This window comes from Ctenocephalides felis, unplaced genomic scaffold, assembly GCF_003426905.1.
Source record: "Ctenocephalides felis isolate EL2017-DRISC unplaced genomic scaffold, ASM342690v1 CF-g0.4_SCAFFOLD_00845, whole genome shotgun sequence".
In the NCBI taxonomy this organism is placed as follows: Eukaryota; Metazoa; Arthropoda; class Insecta; order Siphonaptera; family Pulicidae; genus Ctenocephalides; species Ctenocephalides felis.
Genome location: NW_020536999.1, coordinates 28,175,123 through 28,191,274, shown reverse-complemented (window position 1 = coordinate 28,191,274; position 16,152 = coordinate 28,175,123). Strand labels below are relative to the sequence as shown.

Here is a 16,152-nt window from a genome sequence, read left to right as displayed (position 1 = left end):
ATTTGACATATAGTTCACTTAAAATATGAAATAAAGTATAAATCAGGGCCGGTCCTACCTTATACTATATTAAAAAATCGTAGACATGGGTACAAGTATGTCGGGTCATCTAGTATTAATAATAATATAGCGTTTACAAATGGATATTTATGATATCATTGGGATTTTTTAGCCTGGTTGGGCGCGCTTCTAAAAGTACTTACTGTGCCAAGCAATGTGGGTGTTCGTCAATTCTTTTCTTATAATTTTCTGATTTTTGTTGAATTTTTTCATTTACTGTCATCATGTTACTGTCTTGGTGAATCAGCCAGTTGGGAACGTACCTGGGTGCTTTCAGTGCCTGCCGTATGATCTTCTTCTGCACGCGCTGAATGACGATCTGTATATCTGTATATTGGTATTTTTGGCCTTGTCCCATAGGACTGCACTGGTTTGAAAATACATTTGTAAATAATTAGTTTGTTGTTCGTCGACAGTTCGGATAGTTTATTCTGCAACCAGTAATGTTATTTGCTGTTTTTTTTTCTAGTTAATAAGTTCAATTTGGAGTCAATACATTCTGAATCTAATAAGAAAAAAGTATATGGGTTTGTGTGTGTGCGTGTGTGAGCCGATTTTTTACCTTTTGTCGAAGTTTTCTCAAGACGGCTATACCAATTTCAAGAATTTAAAAGCCCGTTGGTTAGTTTTTGGTACTAATGTCAGCGCCGTTTGTTTAAAATTTATCAGAAAAGTGCTAAATTTTTTTGCAGCGTTTTAGCCACAAATTCTGATTATATTTTGAAAATACAAATACTATTCGAAAGATATTATTTCGGAGACGTGCAAATTAGTTTTGGACAAAGTACGGCCAGCCTGTTTCTTCGTAGTTGATTGTTAAAATAAATTGTCATTGATTTTAATGATACTTGGTATGGCAATAGATTTCCTGATCTTAATGAACATTTTAAAACGTAGTTTAATAAATATTTATTATGATTTGAATTATTCGGTTACACTTTTAGAAAACAAATAAAAACGGGAAGTTCATGCAACATGTCTTAAGGTGAAATATTACTTACACCTAATTTCTATATTGCGTAATTCACTATCAGTATTACAATTTAATTATGAGTTATGCTTCTATAACGTCATTTAATTTTATGACTAACCAAATTTTGTATATATAGTAAACAAAGGGGGGTTCAATATTAAATATCAAGCTAATTACTCAGTCTTTCTATAGGCAGATTGAAATTTAAATGAAAATGGAAACAAAAATTATTTCTGTTCAATCAAGAAGAAGAGACTTACCATTCGGTAAACTTTCTTTCTGTTCTAACTTTTGACATATATTTTATATTTATTATGGATTGTATATGTTACATAAAAATAGATTGCAAATGTATCTATATAAATGAAATAATCACACTACAATTTATTTTCAAAATTACTGACTGCAATAGTTCATTTACGATTTTATAATATTTGCACATGTTTTTGGTAAAATCACACACACACTCGATGAACGACCTTCAACACGGACAAAGAGTACTCTCAAAAATTAAAACAAACACAAATTCATTGATATCCAATATAATATTAAATTATAGCAGGAATGCACCAAAACATATATAAATAAACCCTATCCTTAGAGTGTTGCACAAAAAATCGTTTAAATAAAATTCAGATTATTATTTGAAACTTTATTAGCGTAAAACTGATTTATTTTCCTCCAAAATTATACTGTATCGTACACTTTACCTAATCCTTTTGATGTATTGACATTCTTCAAATATTCTGTTATAATTCCAGTTGCTACTGTTACATTATTCTCTCGTACTGTAAATGGCTGTCCAATATTCATAAACATTTTTCTATATAAAGCAAGATAAATGGCGCCATTATCACCTGGCATCAGCATATCAAAATCACCTAATAAAAGAAATGGGTGTTATGGTGATTGAAATTGAACTAATTTACCATTTATTTAAAAATTACAAAAAATATTATTATAATAAAAGTAATAAAAAAAAATAATTACATAAATCTATTCTACAAGGCACATTCCAAGTTTTCGAAAATAATTGTTGTATATAGTTTCCAGAAATGGGTCTTGAACGACCTCCTTCTGCTTTTGACAGTAAATACATATTTGCCTTGAAATGATTGCAGATTTGTAAATTTGCACTTGCAGCAAGTATCATTCCTCTTTGCACTGTTGAAATTTTTACATTCCGGAGTAGAATACCAACATTATCTCCAGCAAAAGCCTGCAAAAATATCATGAATGTGAAAAATATTTCTACTATTTGTTTTTTTATTTTAATTTTTTAATAATCAGCTAGTATGAATTATAAATCACCTCGGGCACAGACTTCTTGAAAACTTGTAAATCTGATATAGTTGTCTTAATTTGTTGGTCAAAACCTAGTAATTGAGCTGGAGAATTCTTTTTTATAATACCACATTCTGCAGTTCCAACTACAACTGTTCCTCGTCCTGGCACAGTAAATGCATTATCAATTGGAAGAACAAATGGAGATTCTAGATCTCGTTTCGGTGTTGTTATATAATCATCAATGCAATCAAGTAATTTTAATATTGAAGGCTCGCCTGTGAATGAACAAACAACATTATATTTTCAATGATTAACTTCAATGCTTTTAATGGTGTTTAATTACCTAATTCAGAGGTATCACCATTTAAAGCCAAAAGTGCAGATCCTGATACAATAGGGGCATTATCCCCGTCAAATCCAAATTCATTTAATAAATCCCTAATTTCAAATTCAACTAATTCCAACATCTATAACATTTTGAAATTTTGTCTCATTGAAGTTAAATTTGAACACATTAAACTTTGAATTGATGCAAATATTCAACTTACTTCTGAATCAGCTTTATCAGCTTTGTTCAAAAATGCAACTATTTTTTTTATGCCAACTTGTTTTGCCAGCAGCAAATGCTCTCGGGTTTGTGGCATTTGCCCTTCTGTTGCAGCCACTACTAAAATGGCTCCATCCATTTGTGAAGCCCCTGATATCATGTTTTTTACATAATCGGCATGACCTGGGCAGTCTGTATGAGCATAATGTCTCTTAGTAGTGCTATACCCAACATGAGCTGCATTGATGGTAATCCCTGTATAATAAATAAAGATTGAAAAAATCAGTTTTATTAGAATAAAAGCATTAATTACCTCTGGCTTTTTCCTCAGGAGCTCGATCAATTTCATCATAAGATATGTATTTTGCAGAACCATTTTTTGATAAAATTTTTGTTATTGCTGCTGTCAATGTTGTTTTGCCATGATCTACATGACCTATAGTGCCAATGTTGCAATGAGCTAATTCGTTTTTAGTATTTTGTGAATAACTTCTAATTGGTAATAAACTATATTTATTTTGCTTTGTAAAGCTAGAGGAAAGTAGGGTTAGACTTTGGCACGTTAAACACGAATATTTTTTTATTATCGCTAAGGTAAAGTTATTGGGAGAGAATAACTTGAAATTTAACTTTGTAAGAAACATCTCTTATATAAAAAAATGTCATTGCACTTTAGGATTATTATTATATCACTGACACTTCAAACTGAAAATGGCATGCAATACTGACACTAGTAGCATGTTTTCACCGATCTCTAACGTTAAAACTCTAGAAAATATCAGAATATATTCATAATTAAAGTTATAACTTTTGTTGATACTTTCTAATTATATGTTATACTTTCATTTAAATAAAATCGTCTTTTTTGTGAAACATTACAGAACCGAGTTTGTTATGCAAATTTCCATGGAAAACAAGATTTATTTATTTTATTCATTCATTTGAATTTCTATTTGAATTCAAGTAATAATTTAATAGAATTGTGCATTAATGAATAAGGCATTCTAAAAGCATAATGAAATATTCTGATTGCTTCCCATTTGTTGATTTATTGTTATTAAGAAATAAGAAGTAAGAACCAAAGAACCTCAAAGATCAGAAAAACTTGTAATAAATCGGCGTCTGACCATAAAGATTTTCTTTGATTTCTATGGTTTTTGCTGCATTGGAGAAATGAAAACGAACCCACATAATCAGAGAATATTTTTATATTTCTTACGTAAAATGTCGAATAAGCCTATTCCGATACACCAAAAATAAGAATAAGTATAATTTATCGTAGGTGGAAAAAAGTGTGATGTGTTGCGCCAACGAGACAAAGTGACAGCTTCAGGTAAACCAACTACCTGTTCAATTAGTTTCGTTATGATAATTTTCGAAATGACATTTCGTTTTATTACAATTAATTAAAAATGACTTTATTTAAACTGATTATTTTATCAACTATTCTCCATGGGATATTTGCTAGCTTAGAAGTCGCTAACGACGATAGCCTAGTAGAGTTAATAAAAAATGAAAAATATGTAGTGGTTTTGTTCAGTGAGTACCATTTGCAATATATTACTTATTTTTGCTAGAGTTCTTAATCATATTGTTGATTGTTTTTAGCAAGTAATAAATGCAAACAATGTGATGAAGTAGAAAATGAATTGGTGAATGTAAGGGATGATTTAGTAGAATCATTGGGCAGCTGGGTAGTAAAGTCAGTCAATAGTCAACTAGTAAGACTTTATGATCCTTCTAAAGAACCTGCTATAGTTTTCTTTAGGCATGGAGTTCCTTTACTATATGAAGGTAAATTATCTATACTACAAAATCACATACAAATTTACATACATTATATTTCTATTTTACAGGAGCTTTACAAGAAGATGAAATTTTACATCACTTTATTGATAACAAAGATCCCTTAGTTAAAGAACTTTCCGATGATAGTTTTGAACACTTAACTCAGGCAGCTACAGGCGCTACAACAGGAGATTGGCTTGTTATGTTGTGTGTGAAATTTAACTCTGCTATATTATGAAAATATGTCCAGGACTATTGTTATTCATGACTTTAATTTCAGCTATAGTACAGAATGTGTAGATTGTCAACGCTTAGGAGCTCGATGGGAAGCTGTAGCAGCTAAAATTAAGTCCCGCACAAATGTAGCTAGAATTAATAAAGCAAGTACTGGAGCCGCAACAGCAAGGCGCTTTGGTGTGCATAAAGTTCCTTCTTTTATATTGTAGGTTTGCTTAATAACTTTAACTAATTTCTTGAAACTAAAATGTTACAGTTAATCTTTTTTCCCAGATTTCATCAGGGAAAAATGTACCGCTATAATTTACCTAAATATGATGTAAAATCGTTTATATCATTTGCTCAAGATTGGTACAAAAATACTAAAGCTGAACCTGTGCCACTACCAAAAGCACCATTGTATGTATTGCATTATTTTAAACTTTTGTATAGAATAATATGAAATTTCAAATGTCTTTTACAGTGATGATCTAGTTTCCTGGGTAGTGGAAATGATTCGTGATGCTGTTGATAAATTTAACACACTCATAAATGAATATCCATCGTTGATCTATGTAATATTTGGTGTTATCGCATTTACAACTATAGGATTCAGTCTTGTTTTGATAACTGCAATAATATCTAAATTTAAAGCCAATAAACCATCAACATCAAAGAAAAAACAAAAATAATTTGTAATCGGAAATCTCATATTATATTTTTTGAAATAAAAAAATTGACTAATGTTAATTCATTATAAAATAGTTTGTTCTACAAAACTATTATTTTGCTTTCTAATGAAAGCAAGTCAAATATTTTTTACAGGAACATTGATCTTCAATATTATTTCAGGTTGTGCTAATGTTTCTCTAATACATCTTTCAAATCTTTCTTGAATGAATGAAAATGACATAATGCTCTTGGGCTTTGACGAAATCCAATGTTTATCAAATTCATAATATAGATAAGAATAAAATTCATGAAAAATGTTAATATTTGGATTCGGTGTGCCAAGGTTATACATATGTGTTTTAAAGCTACCATCTTTCACAAGTTTATAGGCCATGGATGTAAGATTGATACCAACAATTGCAAAAGTGTATCCATATTGTGGGTGCAGTGAATGACTTAAAACTTGACTACTTATATTTGTGTGTTCTTTGGCAAAATAAAGCAAATTTTCTAGACCTAACAAGCCCATTCCTCTAAAGTCTGTTTTGGGATCATCCCCCTGCAATTGAAAATGTTACAAAGTAGTTATGTGAAACCTATTAAAGTATCTAAACCATATTAAAAATAAATTTTTACTCAAGTTCATGGTTACCTGAAATCCAATATCTTGCCACTGTTTAGTGATCCTTGCTTCCAAATCTACGTCAGGCATAAGTAATTCCCATAGTTCGTATAATTTACTTTCATGTTGTTCATTATCAGAATCATATTGAATTACTCGAAGATTTTCTATTTCATAATAAAATTGCTTATAGCCCCAAATTTGTTCAATGCATTTTCCTAATGATTTGATGAATGGCTTGTGAATTTTAGGATTAATACATTTTGAGTTCATGATGATTACAACTGCTTCATCAATAAGACTTTGTTGTTTATTTGAAAGAAATGACATTTCTAAACAGATCTCATTTAGCCTAAGTATAAGCAATTGTATGTTCCTACATTTCGATAAATACAAAGAGTTCTCCACACCTCGTATTCTCTCAGAGCCAGATTTCAAACCGTAACAAATTCTTTGTAACTCACAGAGCCGAGTCGTTCGATGTAGAAACCATTTAATAAGAGGCCTGAGCCAGAAGTAAATATAATTCCAAGTACCAGCAAAGTTTAACATTTTAAAACTCACAGTTTACAAGGTTCATTACTATATTATTAAGTCACAAGTAATTTTTTAGAATTTTTTCTAAACATTTCTTGGTGCATAATATTCTAATTATATGCTAGAAATTTTAGTTAATTGTTTATAGAAATAGATTGCCATGACAACCAAGATTATCCTGCAGTTTAGACTTTGACAACTGTTATTTATTCGTCAAACAAATCATTTCGTAAAATTTATTTTTAAAATAATAACATTTGATATGCAAATCTGATAATACAAAGTTTACTATTTTTTCCATACATTTTTATTGAAAGAAAACAGCAAAATATATGCATGCAAAACGAAATGCCACTACGAATTGAACTGCATTCCAGATGTTTTTAATAGAATTCGTATTCCCAACCTAACTTTTGTGATTCGTACGATGTGCGGAAGGTAGCGCATAGTGCGGGGGAAAATATGTCCTGACATGTGACATAAAGTTACTAGTAGTCATCTAGTAGTGCATGCAGGGCCGGATTTAGAAATTTGGCGCCCTGGGGCACTCACAAAAATGCCGCCCCATTCCTGAATTTATACTTAAAATAGCTTTTATATATCATTTTTTTAAAATTAAAATAACTATTTGATTGCAGAAAATTTATTACACATACTATAGATAGTGGTGCTTGGCATCGTGCCTTAAAGCAAATTGCCGGAACTTCCCGTACCAAAAATTAAAATTAAAAAAAAAATTTTTAACTAAAAAATTTTGAGTTTTTTTTATATTTCGAGAATTTTCAACATTTTTTTAAACCAATCGCGCTGCTTTAGCTGCGTAGAGACAAAAGATAGAAGAGTGTAAGCGCCGCGTCGCAGAATAACGGATAAATAATATTAAAGAACCCATAGAAATGTAAACAAAATTTATACTTATTATTAAAATATCTGATAATTTGATGCGCACATGTCTAATAATCACTTTTGAACACCAAATGTTTCTTTTTAAATTTTTTTATTGGAACACCGAAACCGCTAAACCTGCCTCCCACAAAGTTAAGCAGTTCTTTATTTTGTCTATACATGTACTTTTTTTAATGATATTGGACGTTCCGTCTCTCAAAACCTGAATTATCATGTTTGGAAACAGTTGGACCTGCCTTGGCCAATAACTAATCAGCACGTTATCACCAAATGTTTCTTTTTAATTTTTTTTCACTGGAACACCGAAACCGCTATACCTGCCTCCCACAAAGTTAAGCAGTTCTTTATTTTGTCCATACATGTAATTTATTTAATGATATTGGACGTTCCGTTTCTCAAAACCTGAATTATCATGTTTGGCATTTTGGCCCGTATTTTCGAAACAGTTGGACCTGCCTTGGCCAATAACTAATCAGCACGTTATCGTTATGAATAGGAATCGAATCTTTCAAATAAAATTTAATTTTAATAAATTCAATAAATAAAAGTTATTTTTTTTAAAAAAAATCGAAATATAATAGAAAGGTTTATTAAATTAAGTTTTTTTCATTTTTCAAAAAATTTTAAAGCTCTTTATAAAATGTAATTTTCAGTAACTTTCCTTAAGGCACAATACCATGCGTCACTAGTTTAATTTTTTTCAGCGCTAGAAGCTGGGAAGAAATTCGTTATGTTAAGAGCTCGAGATCTGAAAAACATATTTTTCTTAAACTTTCAGCTCATTTGCGAATCTTTATATTAGCCAAATTGCCAAATTCTGCATTGCATTCGTATTATGTTTTGTTAATTATTCAATTTATATATAATCATTTATTATTTTATTTATAAGTATGGAATTTTTTATTACATAGTAATAATAATAATTAAAAAATATAATTTTTGTTTTTAATACACATATTTTAAGCATTTGAAACTAATAGAGAATATAACAAAAATCTGATAGACAATTTTTTTAAGGTCATGTCCTAACGAAATCAGGATCAACGCTTCGAGCCAGGATTAGATCAGGTTCTGAAACAAAAATTCTGAAGCCAAAGATATTGATATTATTAGCCTATAACATTAATATTTTCATATGTAGGAATTGTAAGATCATGATTAATTTCCAGCTAAGCCTATTATACAATTATGATTTATTTTGCTAATAGACATTCTTCTGCTGATACTGGTAAAATTTTATTTTTTTTGCTTAAAGTGTAACCAATTAATTGAATCTCACCATTAATTGAAGATTGTGAAAATCAAACTATGCTATCGGGTAATTGTTTACTAGTTCTGCTGTTTCTGAGCGGTGTAATAGTAATTTCTGCAGGTTTTCTGTGTATAGGATAATCCAATTCGACACTGGACGATTCCATTACGCCGCTGTACATTGACGGACCTTTTTTTAGTTCGCGGCCTAAAACAACATCAATTATGAAATAATACTCCTATTTGTTTGATATTGTTTTGTACGGACTGTAAAACTTTACCTAGAACTGGATTGTAGTTGCTCTTCAGGAATTCGAATTTCTTTGTTGGCAACATTTCGTTCCTTGCAAACAAGCAATATAGTTGCAAAAAGTATTGCAGATAGTATAAGGCCAGCAGCAGTGATCAAGGCTCCTAGAATCTGTAAAAATCAGCGATAGTCAGTAAAAAATAAGTAAAATGAGGATATGAACAAAACTTAGTTCTACAAAAATAAGAAAATTGTATATCATATATTCATTCCATAACTTTAATTTTTTACAGCCGATTGAAATTAAGTGGGTTGAACTACAACGATAACGGCGACCCTTACCCAAAACATATTTGTAATGGTTGTTTCAGTGAACTAATTGAATTTTTTAGCTTCTGGATGAAACGTAGGCAATCAATTGAGCAATTGGATAGTTTAACTAAAAGTACAGATTTAATAAACGACGATGAAAATGATTTAAATAATAATATTAATGACACCGAGTTTTCTACCATAAATGAAGAAGAATCTTATTTAAAGATTGATTTGGTTTAAGATAATGATGATGAAACAGAATATAAAAATGAACATGTACCTGTTTCCTCAAATACTGATGACAACGAGGATACTGATTATTATATAAAGTTTTCAAGCTCAGTAGATTTAAATAGTTGCAATATTATTTCTGCAGAACTTGGTTCATGCATTCCAAAATAATCCCATAAACCACAATGTCATCAATGTCAATTATCATTATCTGATAGAGCAGAAAAAAAACATTGGCAAAAAAAATCATCGAAGGAAAGTACAAACAAATTCAAATCGTTTAATAAAATTTGAAGCCATAGATGAACCAACCACTGAGAATGAATCATTTGCAGAGAAAGATCAAGATCATAATTATGAATGCCAGGACTTAGTTTTTTCACAAAATTCTGAAACAGTAATAGAAAAATCTGCCCAATGTTGCAAGATCGTCTTAATAATTCACAGCAAAATTCAGGATCAAATGATCGAATGAACTTTCTTCAATGTTCACCAGATTTGAATAGTTTTGTAGGTATTTCTGATTCTTCTTCACAAAATTCTTTTCGACGGCCCAGGTGTCACAAGTGCCTAATGTTTTTCACCAATAGAACAAAATATACAGTCCATTTGAATAAATATCACAGTGAAAATTCTCAATTACGGTCTGATTCAGAAAAATCACAAACATCACCTCGTAAAGCTGCTTGTCGAAAGTGCCAGTTGCTCTTCCCTAACGAAGCTGAATTTAAAAAACATGCAAAGATCTATAACTTGCTAAAGGTTTTCCTGATGCCAATAAGCTTCGAATTCATATAAGGTTTCATACAGGTGAAAAACCTTTTGCTTGTGAAGATTGTGACGTGGCTTTTAAATCTAGTGGTGAGCTAGTTAAACATAAGCTTAAACATTCTGGTACTCGCAATTATTCTTGTACAGAATGTGGCAAACGATTTTTAGCTTCTAAACATGTCAAGCAACATATGGTTGTTAATACAGGGGAACGTAAACATAAATGCGAAATCTGTGGAAAAGGTTTCACAAAATCACATGTGTTACGTAGTCATCTGAAAATACACGAAAAGTAAGCATTAATAGATAATGATCTTCATAATGATGAAATGTGACTTATTTAATTTAAATTGTATAAAATATTAACATATGTATATATGTATATAATAAATAATGATCTCTGAATTTATGTTTTACTGGTCAATATTATATAATTGAAAACAAATATTTTTTTTAAAGAAAAAAGTAATAAATTTTAATAGATTTTAATATTTAGATATTTGCTTAATGTCAGATATAAAATTTATTTAAGTTACTTGAAGACATGAATAAAAAAGGATATATTAATAAATAAACAGTGATGCTGCTGAATTCATGCAAACGTGATATACGGTAAATTTTTTTTGTCAACTTTCTCGCGTCCAGAGATTAATTATAATGTAGTTAATGTATGTATATTTATAAATATACTGATTGTTTTTAACAAATTGAAAATTGTTTCAAAAAATTTTCATTAAAATTTAGATAACAAAATATTTGTAAATGCATTTAATAAGAATTATTATTGACCCTAGAATGGTTCTAATAGTATATAGGTAAATTATAATTTTACCTATATACTATTAGAACTTAGTTTTTGGGATAGGCAGGTCTAGCCGTTTCGAAGATACGGGGCAAAAAATGCCAAAAACGGTAACTCAGTTTTTAAGAGAACGGAGCGTCCGATCTTAATAATTCAAAAAATAAGTTACTTGTATTAACAAGACCTTCGTCTGATCAAATCTTCATGAAGGCAGGTCTAGCAATTTCGGAGATCTAGTAGAAAAAGTAAAAAAAAAAGCCATTTGGCGGTCAAAAATGATCATTAGACATATGCACATCAAATTATCAAATATCTTATCATCACCGATATTTTGTTTTTATGCAGTTAAAGCAGTACGATTGCTTTGAAAAAAAAGTTCAGATTTTCCAAAATATTTCAAAATAAAGAAAACATTTTTCTTCAAAATGTTTTTTTTTTCAAAAAAAAGTAAATTTTTGTCAAAACTTTATAGTTTCTCAAAAATCTATTTTTTTTTTTCAAAAATGTTGATCTTTAAAAAAAAATTGGTACGGGAAGTTCTAGCAATTTGCCTCAAGGCACGATTTTGAATTAGATGTTGAAAAAATATTATAGATACTACAATGCGAAAAGATGTATGATTATTGATAAAATATATTTTAACAAAAACTATACATCTCATCGCGTTGTAGTATTTATAGTATTTTTTTAACTAACTCAAAATTAATAATTATTGACAATATTCTTTCTGAAAGCATCTAATAATTCTTTATGAAGTTCTGAAAAAAAATTTAAAAATAACATTAACCACATATTAAAAAGCAAAGATTATTTTAAAAAAATTTATTTTAGATGTTTCGATATTATTTTGTAATTATCAGTGATGTGTACACATATATTGACACATTTATGTATATTAATTAACATAATTAATTATATGTACTTATTTAGGTTGCAACTTTCTTCCACGCCACCCATGAGGTGAAGTTGCCAGGCGCGTTTTTTTTAATGTGGTATCGCCACAGAAATAGATACTTATATTCATATTTACGTTTCTAACATTTCAGATGGAAATGGATAAAGTGTAAATACTACTAAGTATCGATTTGTGCAGCCCTAATCCACTTAAACTATCTTACAAACTAATTATACCTAACTGACCCGAATATAACGCGAAAAAAATCCCCGCGCAATGACCTAATGTACCCCAAAATTTCGGTTTTTAAAAATGAAGGAACCTCTCGTGGTAAAGAAACAAAATGAATATAAAATGTGTACTTTAAAATTTTAGCGGTGATTGTAAATTTATAAAAAAAAGAGCATTTACATGATGTACCCCCCAGATCCACCATGTAAACACTTGGAAAAAAACTTCATAGGTTCCCAGCCTATGAAGTTTAAGGACAAATCATTTTGTGATTTGTAATTATCAATTAATTAATGTAAAGAAAAGCGCAAAAAATATAAGAAAGGTTTTTTCATGACGCCACCCTTTTGAGCTCTGAATAAAAGCACGCGAACAACCTCAAAAAAGGTACGATCGAAGATTTTAATGTCAAAACGCCCCCTAATCTGATATTAACTAAATATTACTATAATACAATAATATTACTAACTATACAATAATAATAGAAAGTCTTATCTACAGTTAATTTTCCTTTCGATTATGTCATATCTTCCAATTCAGTAGTAGGCGTGTAGTGGTGCTCGTTGGTTTTGAGTGTATCATTTTCTGGCAAATCTCGTGTAAGACCTAAAAAGAAGTAAACATAGAATTTCATTACATTTATTCGTATGAGTTGTAGAAGTAATTCTTGGTACTCACTTGCACATATCCTTTAATTCGGCAGTGGTCTTTTGGTGGTCCGTGTATATCTGAACATACAATACAATGTCTTCTTGGAAAGACATCTGAAATGAGAAAAAAAACATAAATGCCCCTAAGAGGGACGAACTTACAAACAGGGACCCGGTTATATTAATAAAATAATATATGGTTATAACTAAGATCTAATTAACAATAATACGATAAATACCTCTACATATGCATACCCTCCTGGCAGTTATTTGGAAGTCCTGGTGCTTTGTGGTGGAAAAAGAAATTCATTCCGTAACCCTGAAATAAAAAGTGGTTTAAAAATATAAAGAAAAAAGATTTATACATATTACTTAGCAGTATGCCAATAATTTTCTCCTATGGGTTGTGGAAGTAGTTCTTGGTACTCACATGTCTTTCTATTCTGTAGAGGTTTTTTGGTAGTACCTAGCTGTATGCTTGGTAAGCAAGTTATCTGAAATGAGAGAAAAAAACACAAGTGCCCCTAAAGATAGGGACAAACATACAAACGGGGCCCCGGTAACAAAAATAAAAATATTATAGACTTATATCTAACTAAGGTCTAATTACTTGATATTAACTTATGAATGCGAGGAAACCTGTCCATATCCATATTGAGGTAAAGTGAAACGGTTAAGGGTACTCTTGTTAGAGTGTAATGATTGTTATTTGGTATGTTTAGCATCTCACTCCCCAATATGAAGAGTTTACCTTAGCGCCCTAATTCGACTTAACAAAACCTGCAGTTACCAGTGGAGATTTTAACTAACTACACGATTAAAACAGAATCTACTTATTAACTTATTGATTGTTACCGAGTTATATTTACAGATCCGAGAGCTTGACTGCACTTATGTCTAGTGATGCCTGAAGCCTAAATTCGAATGTACTAACGATTGGGCAATCATAAAGCTAAAAACTATTAAAAATGTATAGAACGCCGTAATTACGAAGCGGAAAGCTTAAAATCGGAAAACTCGATCGGATTTTTCTAGATCGTATTCTTTTTCCCTGGTACAACATACCATCACAATGCACTAACTAAGCGAGGGCTTGGTGCTACGTACTGGATTGACCACCTAAGATGACTGATACTAAAAAATGATCGCGACTCATACGATAGGAACCTTATAGGCAGGTAGGGATTTAGTTTGCACTAAGAGTTGTGCAACTCCTTGGAAACGATGTATGTTGGCTTTATAGAACGCAAACACTTGCGACTCTGGACCACATACGAGAGGAACTATATAGGCGGGCGGCGGATGTAGTTTGCACTAAAGGTTGTGCAACCCTTTGGAAACATTGCATGTTGTCGTTACAAAGTCGCAATCACTTTTTAATTATCAGTCCTCTGAAGTAGTCAATCGAGTCAGTAGGACGCAAGCCTCCGGGCAGTTAGTGCATAAAAAAGTGGTGCGTGTGTTGTTCCATGAGCAAAGGGCACACAATCCAGAAAAAATGAGAGTTCTCCGATTGTAAGCGATTCCCTTTGTCATCACGCCGTATCGTACACATCTATAATTTTAAGCTTTATGACTAACCAAAACAAAAGTATATCAGAATTTAGACTTAAGACATGACTACAAAAATACAGTTATATCTTCGCACCTACGAAAACAACTAGATAACATTATATAAGTTAATAAGTATAGATTCTGTTTCATTCGTGTAGTTAGTTACGCACTCTACAGATAATTACCGTTTTTTATTAAAAGTCAGATTGGGGCGCTAAAGTAAACCCTGTATATTGGAAAATGCAATGCTAAACAGTACCAAATAGCAGTCATTGCACCCCAAAAAAGGGTACCCTCAACCCTTTCAATCCACCACAATCTCCTGGCGGTCACCTGGCAGTCCTGGTGCTTACACCGGAAAGAAATTAACTCTGCAACCCTGAAATGAAAAGTGACCTAAAAAAATGAAATAGACAAAGACTTATAAATACTATGTAGCAGCCTGCACGTTTCATTCGGTACACATCTTCTCCTGTTCGTTTTTGTAGTATTCAACCTCCTGGTATCTGTAGTTGATGGCCATTTACACTAAAATAAATGTGTAAATCTTGTTATTTTTTTACATAATTTAGCGTTTTGAATCATCATACCTTTTTTTTAACTTCAAACAGTACGTTTTCAATATTTCTCTCCCTTTAAGAGATTTATTGTGCAATCACAAAAAAATTAAATTTAATTAAAATATGTTCATTGCATTATAGCCGAAAAATCATTCAAAATAAAAACAAGTAATTTATTAAACAAAGTTTTTAGATTTTTAGACGAGTTATTCACATCCATGCTACTAATAAAATAATTCCAAAAAACTAAACATTGTACACTATACGTACATATAACACTAATTATAAATTAAAGTGTATGGGGTTGCGTTGCTTCTGGGAAAAACATCGCAAGAATCCATACACCGAATGAAAAAAATTAATATATCAAATTAATTTATTAACGAAACGCGAATTACTTGAACCTGCCGTGGGGGGTAGGCGACAAGAACACATTTAAACGCGGAAATCTTAAACAATATTAAAATTACGAATAAGTCCTCGCACGAACAAAAAAAATAATTAAAATGTGGACGCAAATAACTCAAAATTATAATTTAAAAAAAATAATTAAAAAATAATTAAAAATTGTAAATATGATTGAATAAAAAAATTCATGCACAATAAATCCCCAAAGCAATCCGCCACTGCGCAAAACACTGTATGAAATCTGAAACAAGAAAATAAACAAAACAAATGTAGTCAATTGTAAATATATGAAACATAAGATTTATATTAAAATTTTTATGTTGACAGAGTACTACTGAATTTATTATTAACCACACGACAAAGTATACTTTACAATCCAAAGATAATTATTATTTATGTTAACTCAAAGGCTAAAATTAAATATTTTCACAACAATAAACACTGAGGCGACTCTTCAGCACAAACATATTGAATTAGAAAATGTAATGTAAATCGTTTAATATAAAATAAACGAATATATACTTCAATTTATTTACATTCTTCAACACAAAATCAAATCAAATCAAATCAATCAAAATACAAATTCCATGACACACATGTATTTCAAACTGAATGCACGAAATCAT

The 16,152-nt window shown here is 30.6% G+C and overlaps 4 protein-coding genes across 4 annotated transcripts; 2 read left to right on the top strand and 2 right to left on the bottom strand.

Moving 5' to 3' along the window:
* Positions 1-287: 287 nt before the first annotated feature.
* Positions 288-4,146, bottom strand: LOC113381534 (elongation factor Tu). The gene is made up of 8 exons (XM_026620389.1): positions 4,087-4,146; positions 3,181-3,635; positions 2,869-3,122; positions 2,664-2,787; positions 2,345-2,595; positions 2,024-2,252; positions 1,744-1,914; positions 288-427 (listed from the first exon to the last, which is right to left on the bottom strand). Exons 2-8 carry the CDS (start codon positions 3,509-3,511, stop codon positions 288-290), a joined length of 1,500 nt encoding a protein of 499 aa, XP_026476174.1. The 5' UTR covers positions 3,512-3,635; positions 4,087-4,146.
* A 26-nt stretch (positions 4,147-4,172) lies between these two features.
* On the top strand, positions 4,173-5,633 carry LOC113373296 (thioredoxin domain-containing protein). The gene is made up of 6 exons (XM_026613607.1): positions 4,173-4,406; positions 4,476-4,661; positions 4,724-4,862; positions 4,936-5,097; positions 5,166-5,291; positions 5,356-5,633. Exons 1-6 carry the CDS (start codon positions 4,280-4,282, stop codon positions 5,561-5,563), a joined length of 948 nt encoding a protein of 315 aa, XP_026469392.1. The 5' UTR covers positions 4,173-4,279; the 3' UTR covers positions 5,564-5,633.
* A 46-nt stretch (positions 5,634-5,679) lies between these two features.
* LOC113363381 (ELMO domain-containing protein 2) lies at positions 5,680-7,046 on the bottom strand. Its single transcript, XM_026605877.1, has 2 exons — positions 6,196-7,046; positions 5,680-6,102 (listed from the first exon to the last, which is right to left on the bottom strand). Exons 1-2 carry the CDS (start codon positions 6,715-6,717, stop codon positions 5,680-5,682), a joined length of 945 nt encoding a protein of 314 aa, XP_026461662.1. The 5' UTR covers positions 6,718-7,046.
* Positions 7,047-10,072: 3,026 nt separating this feature from the next.
* On the top strand, positions 10,073-12,192 carry LOC113381518 (zinc finger protein 239-like). Its single transcript, XM_026620388.1, has 3 exons — positions 10,073-10,169; positions 10,418-10,718; positions 12,159-12,192. The coding sequence occupies exons 1-3, from the start codon at positions 10,073-10,075 to the stop codon at positions 12,190-12,192; spliced, it is 432 nt and encodes a 143-aa protein (XP_026476173.1).
* Positions 12,193-16,152: the final 3,960 nt, after the last annotated feature.

Excerpts from the sequence above, each read along its gene's own strand:
- LOC113381534 (XM_026620389.1), bottom strand. The coding sequence starts at position 3,511 with ATGTTTCTTACAAAGTTAAATTTCAAGTTATTCTCTCCCAATAACTTT. Across the intron at positions 2,596-2,663 it reads TGGTGATACCTCTGAATTAG|GCGAGCCTTCAATATTAAAA; the intron begins GTAATTAAACAC and ends GTTCATTCACAG. Across the intron at positions 1,915-2,023 it reads GCCTTGTAGAATAGATTTAT|GTGATTTTGATATGCTGATG; the intron begins GTAATTATTTTT and ends TTCTTTTATTAG.
- LOC113373296 (XM_026613607.1), top strand. The coding sequence starts at position 4,280 with ATGACTTTATTTAAACTGATTATTTTATCAACTATTCTCCATGGGATA. Across the intron at positions 4,407-4,475 it reads ATATGTAGTGGTTTTGTTCA|CAAGTAATAAATGCAAACAA; the intron begins GTGAGTACCATT and ends GATTGTTTTTAG. Across the intron at positions 5,292-5,355 it reads CCACTACCAAAAGCACCATT|TGATGATCTAGTTTCCTGGG; the intron begins GTATGTATTGCA and ends TGTCTTTTACAG.
- LOC113363381 (XM_026605877.1), bottom strand. The coding sequence starts at position 6,717 with ATGTTAAACTTTGCTGGTACTTGGAATTATATTTACTTCTGGCTCAGG. Across the intron at positions 6,103-6,195 it reads GGCAAGATATTGGATTTCAG|GGGGATGATCCCAAAACAGA; the intron begins GTAACCATGAAC and ends TTTCAATTGCAG.
- LOC113381518 (XM_026620388.1), top strand. The coding sequence starts at position 10,073 with ATGTTGCAAGATCGTCTTAATAATTCACAGCAAAATTCAGGATCAAAT. Across the intron at positions 10,170-10,417 it reads AGATTTGAATAGTTTTGTAG|GTTTTCCTGATGCCAATAAG; the intron begins GTATTTCTGATT and ends AACTTGCTAAAG. Across the intron at positions 10,719-12,158 it reads CATCTGAAAATACACGAAAA|GTTGCAACTTTCTTCCACGC; the intron begins GTAAGCATTAAT and ends GTACTTATTTAG.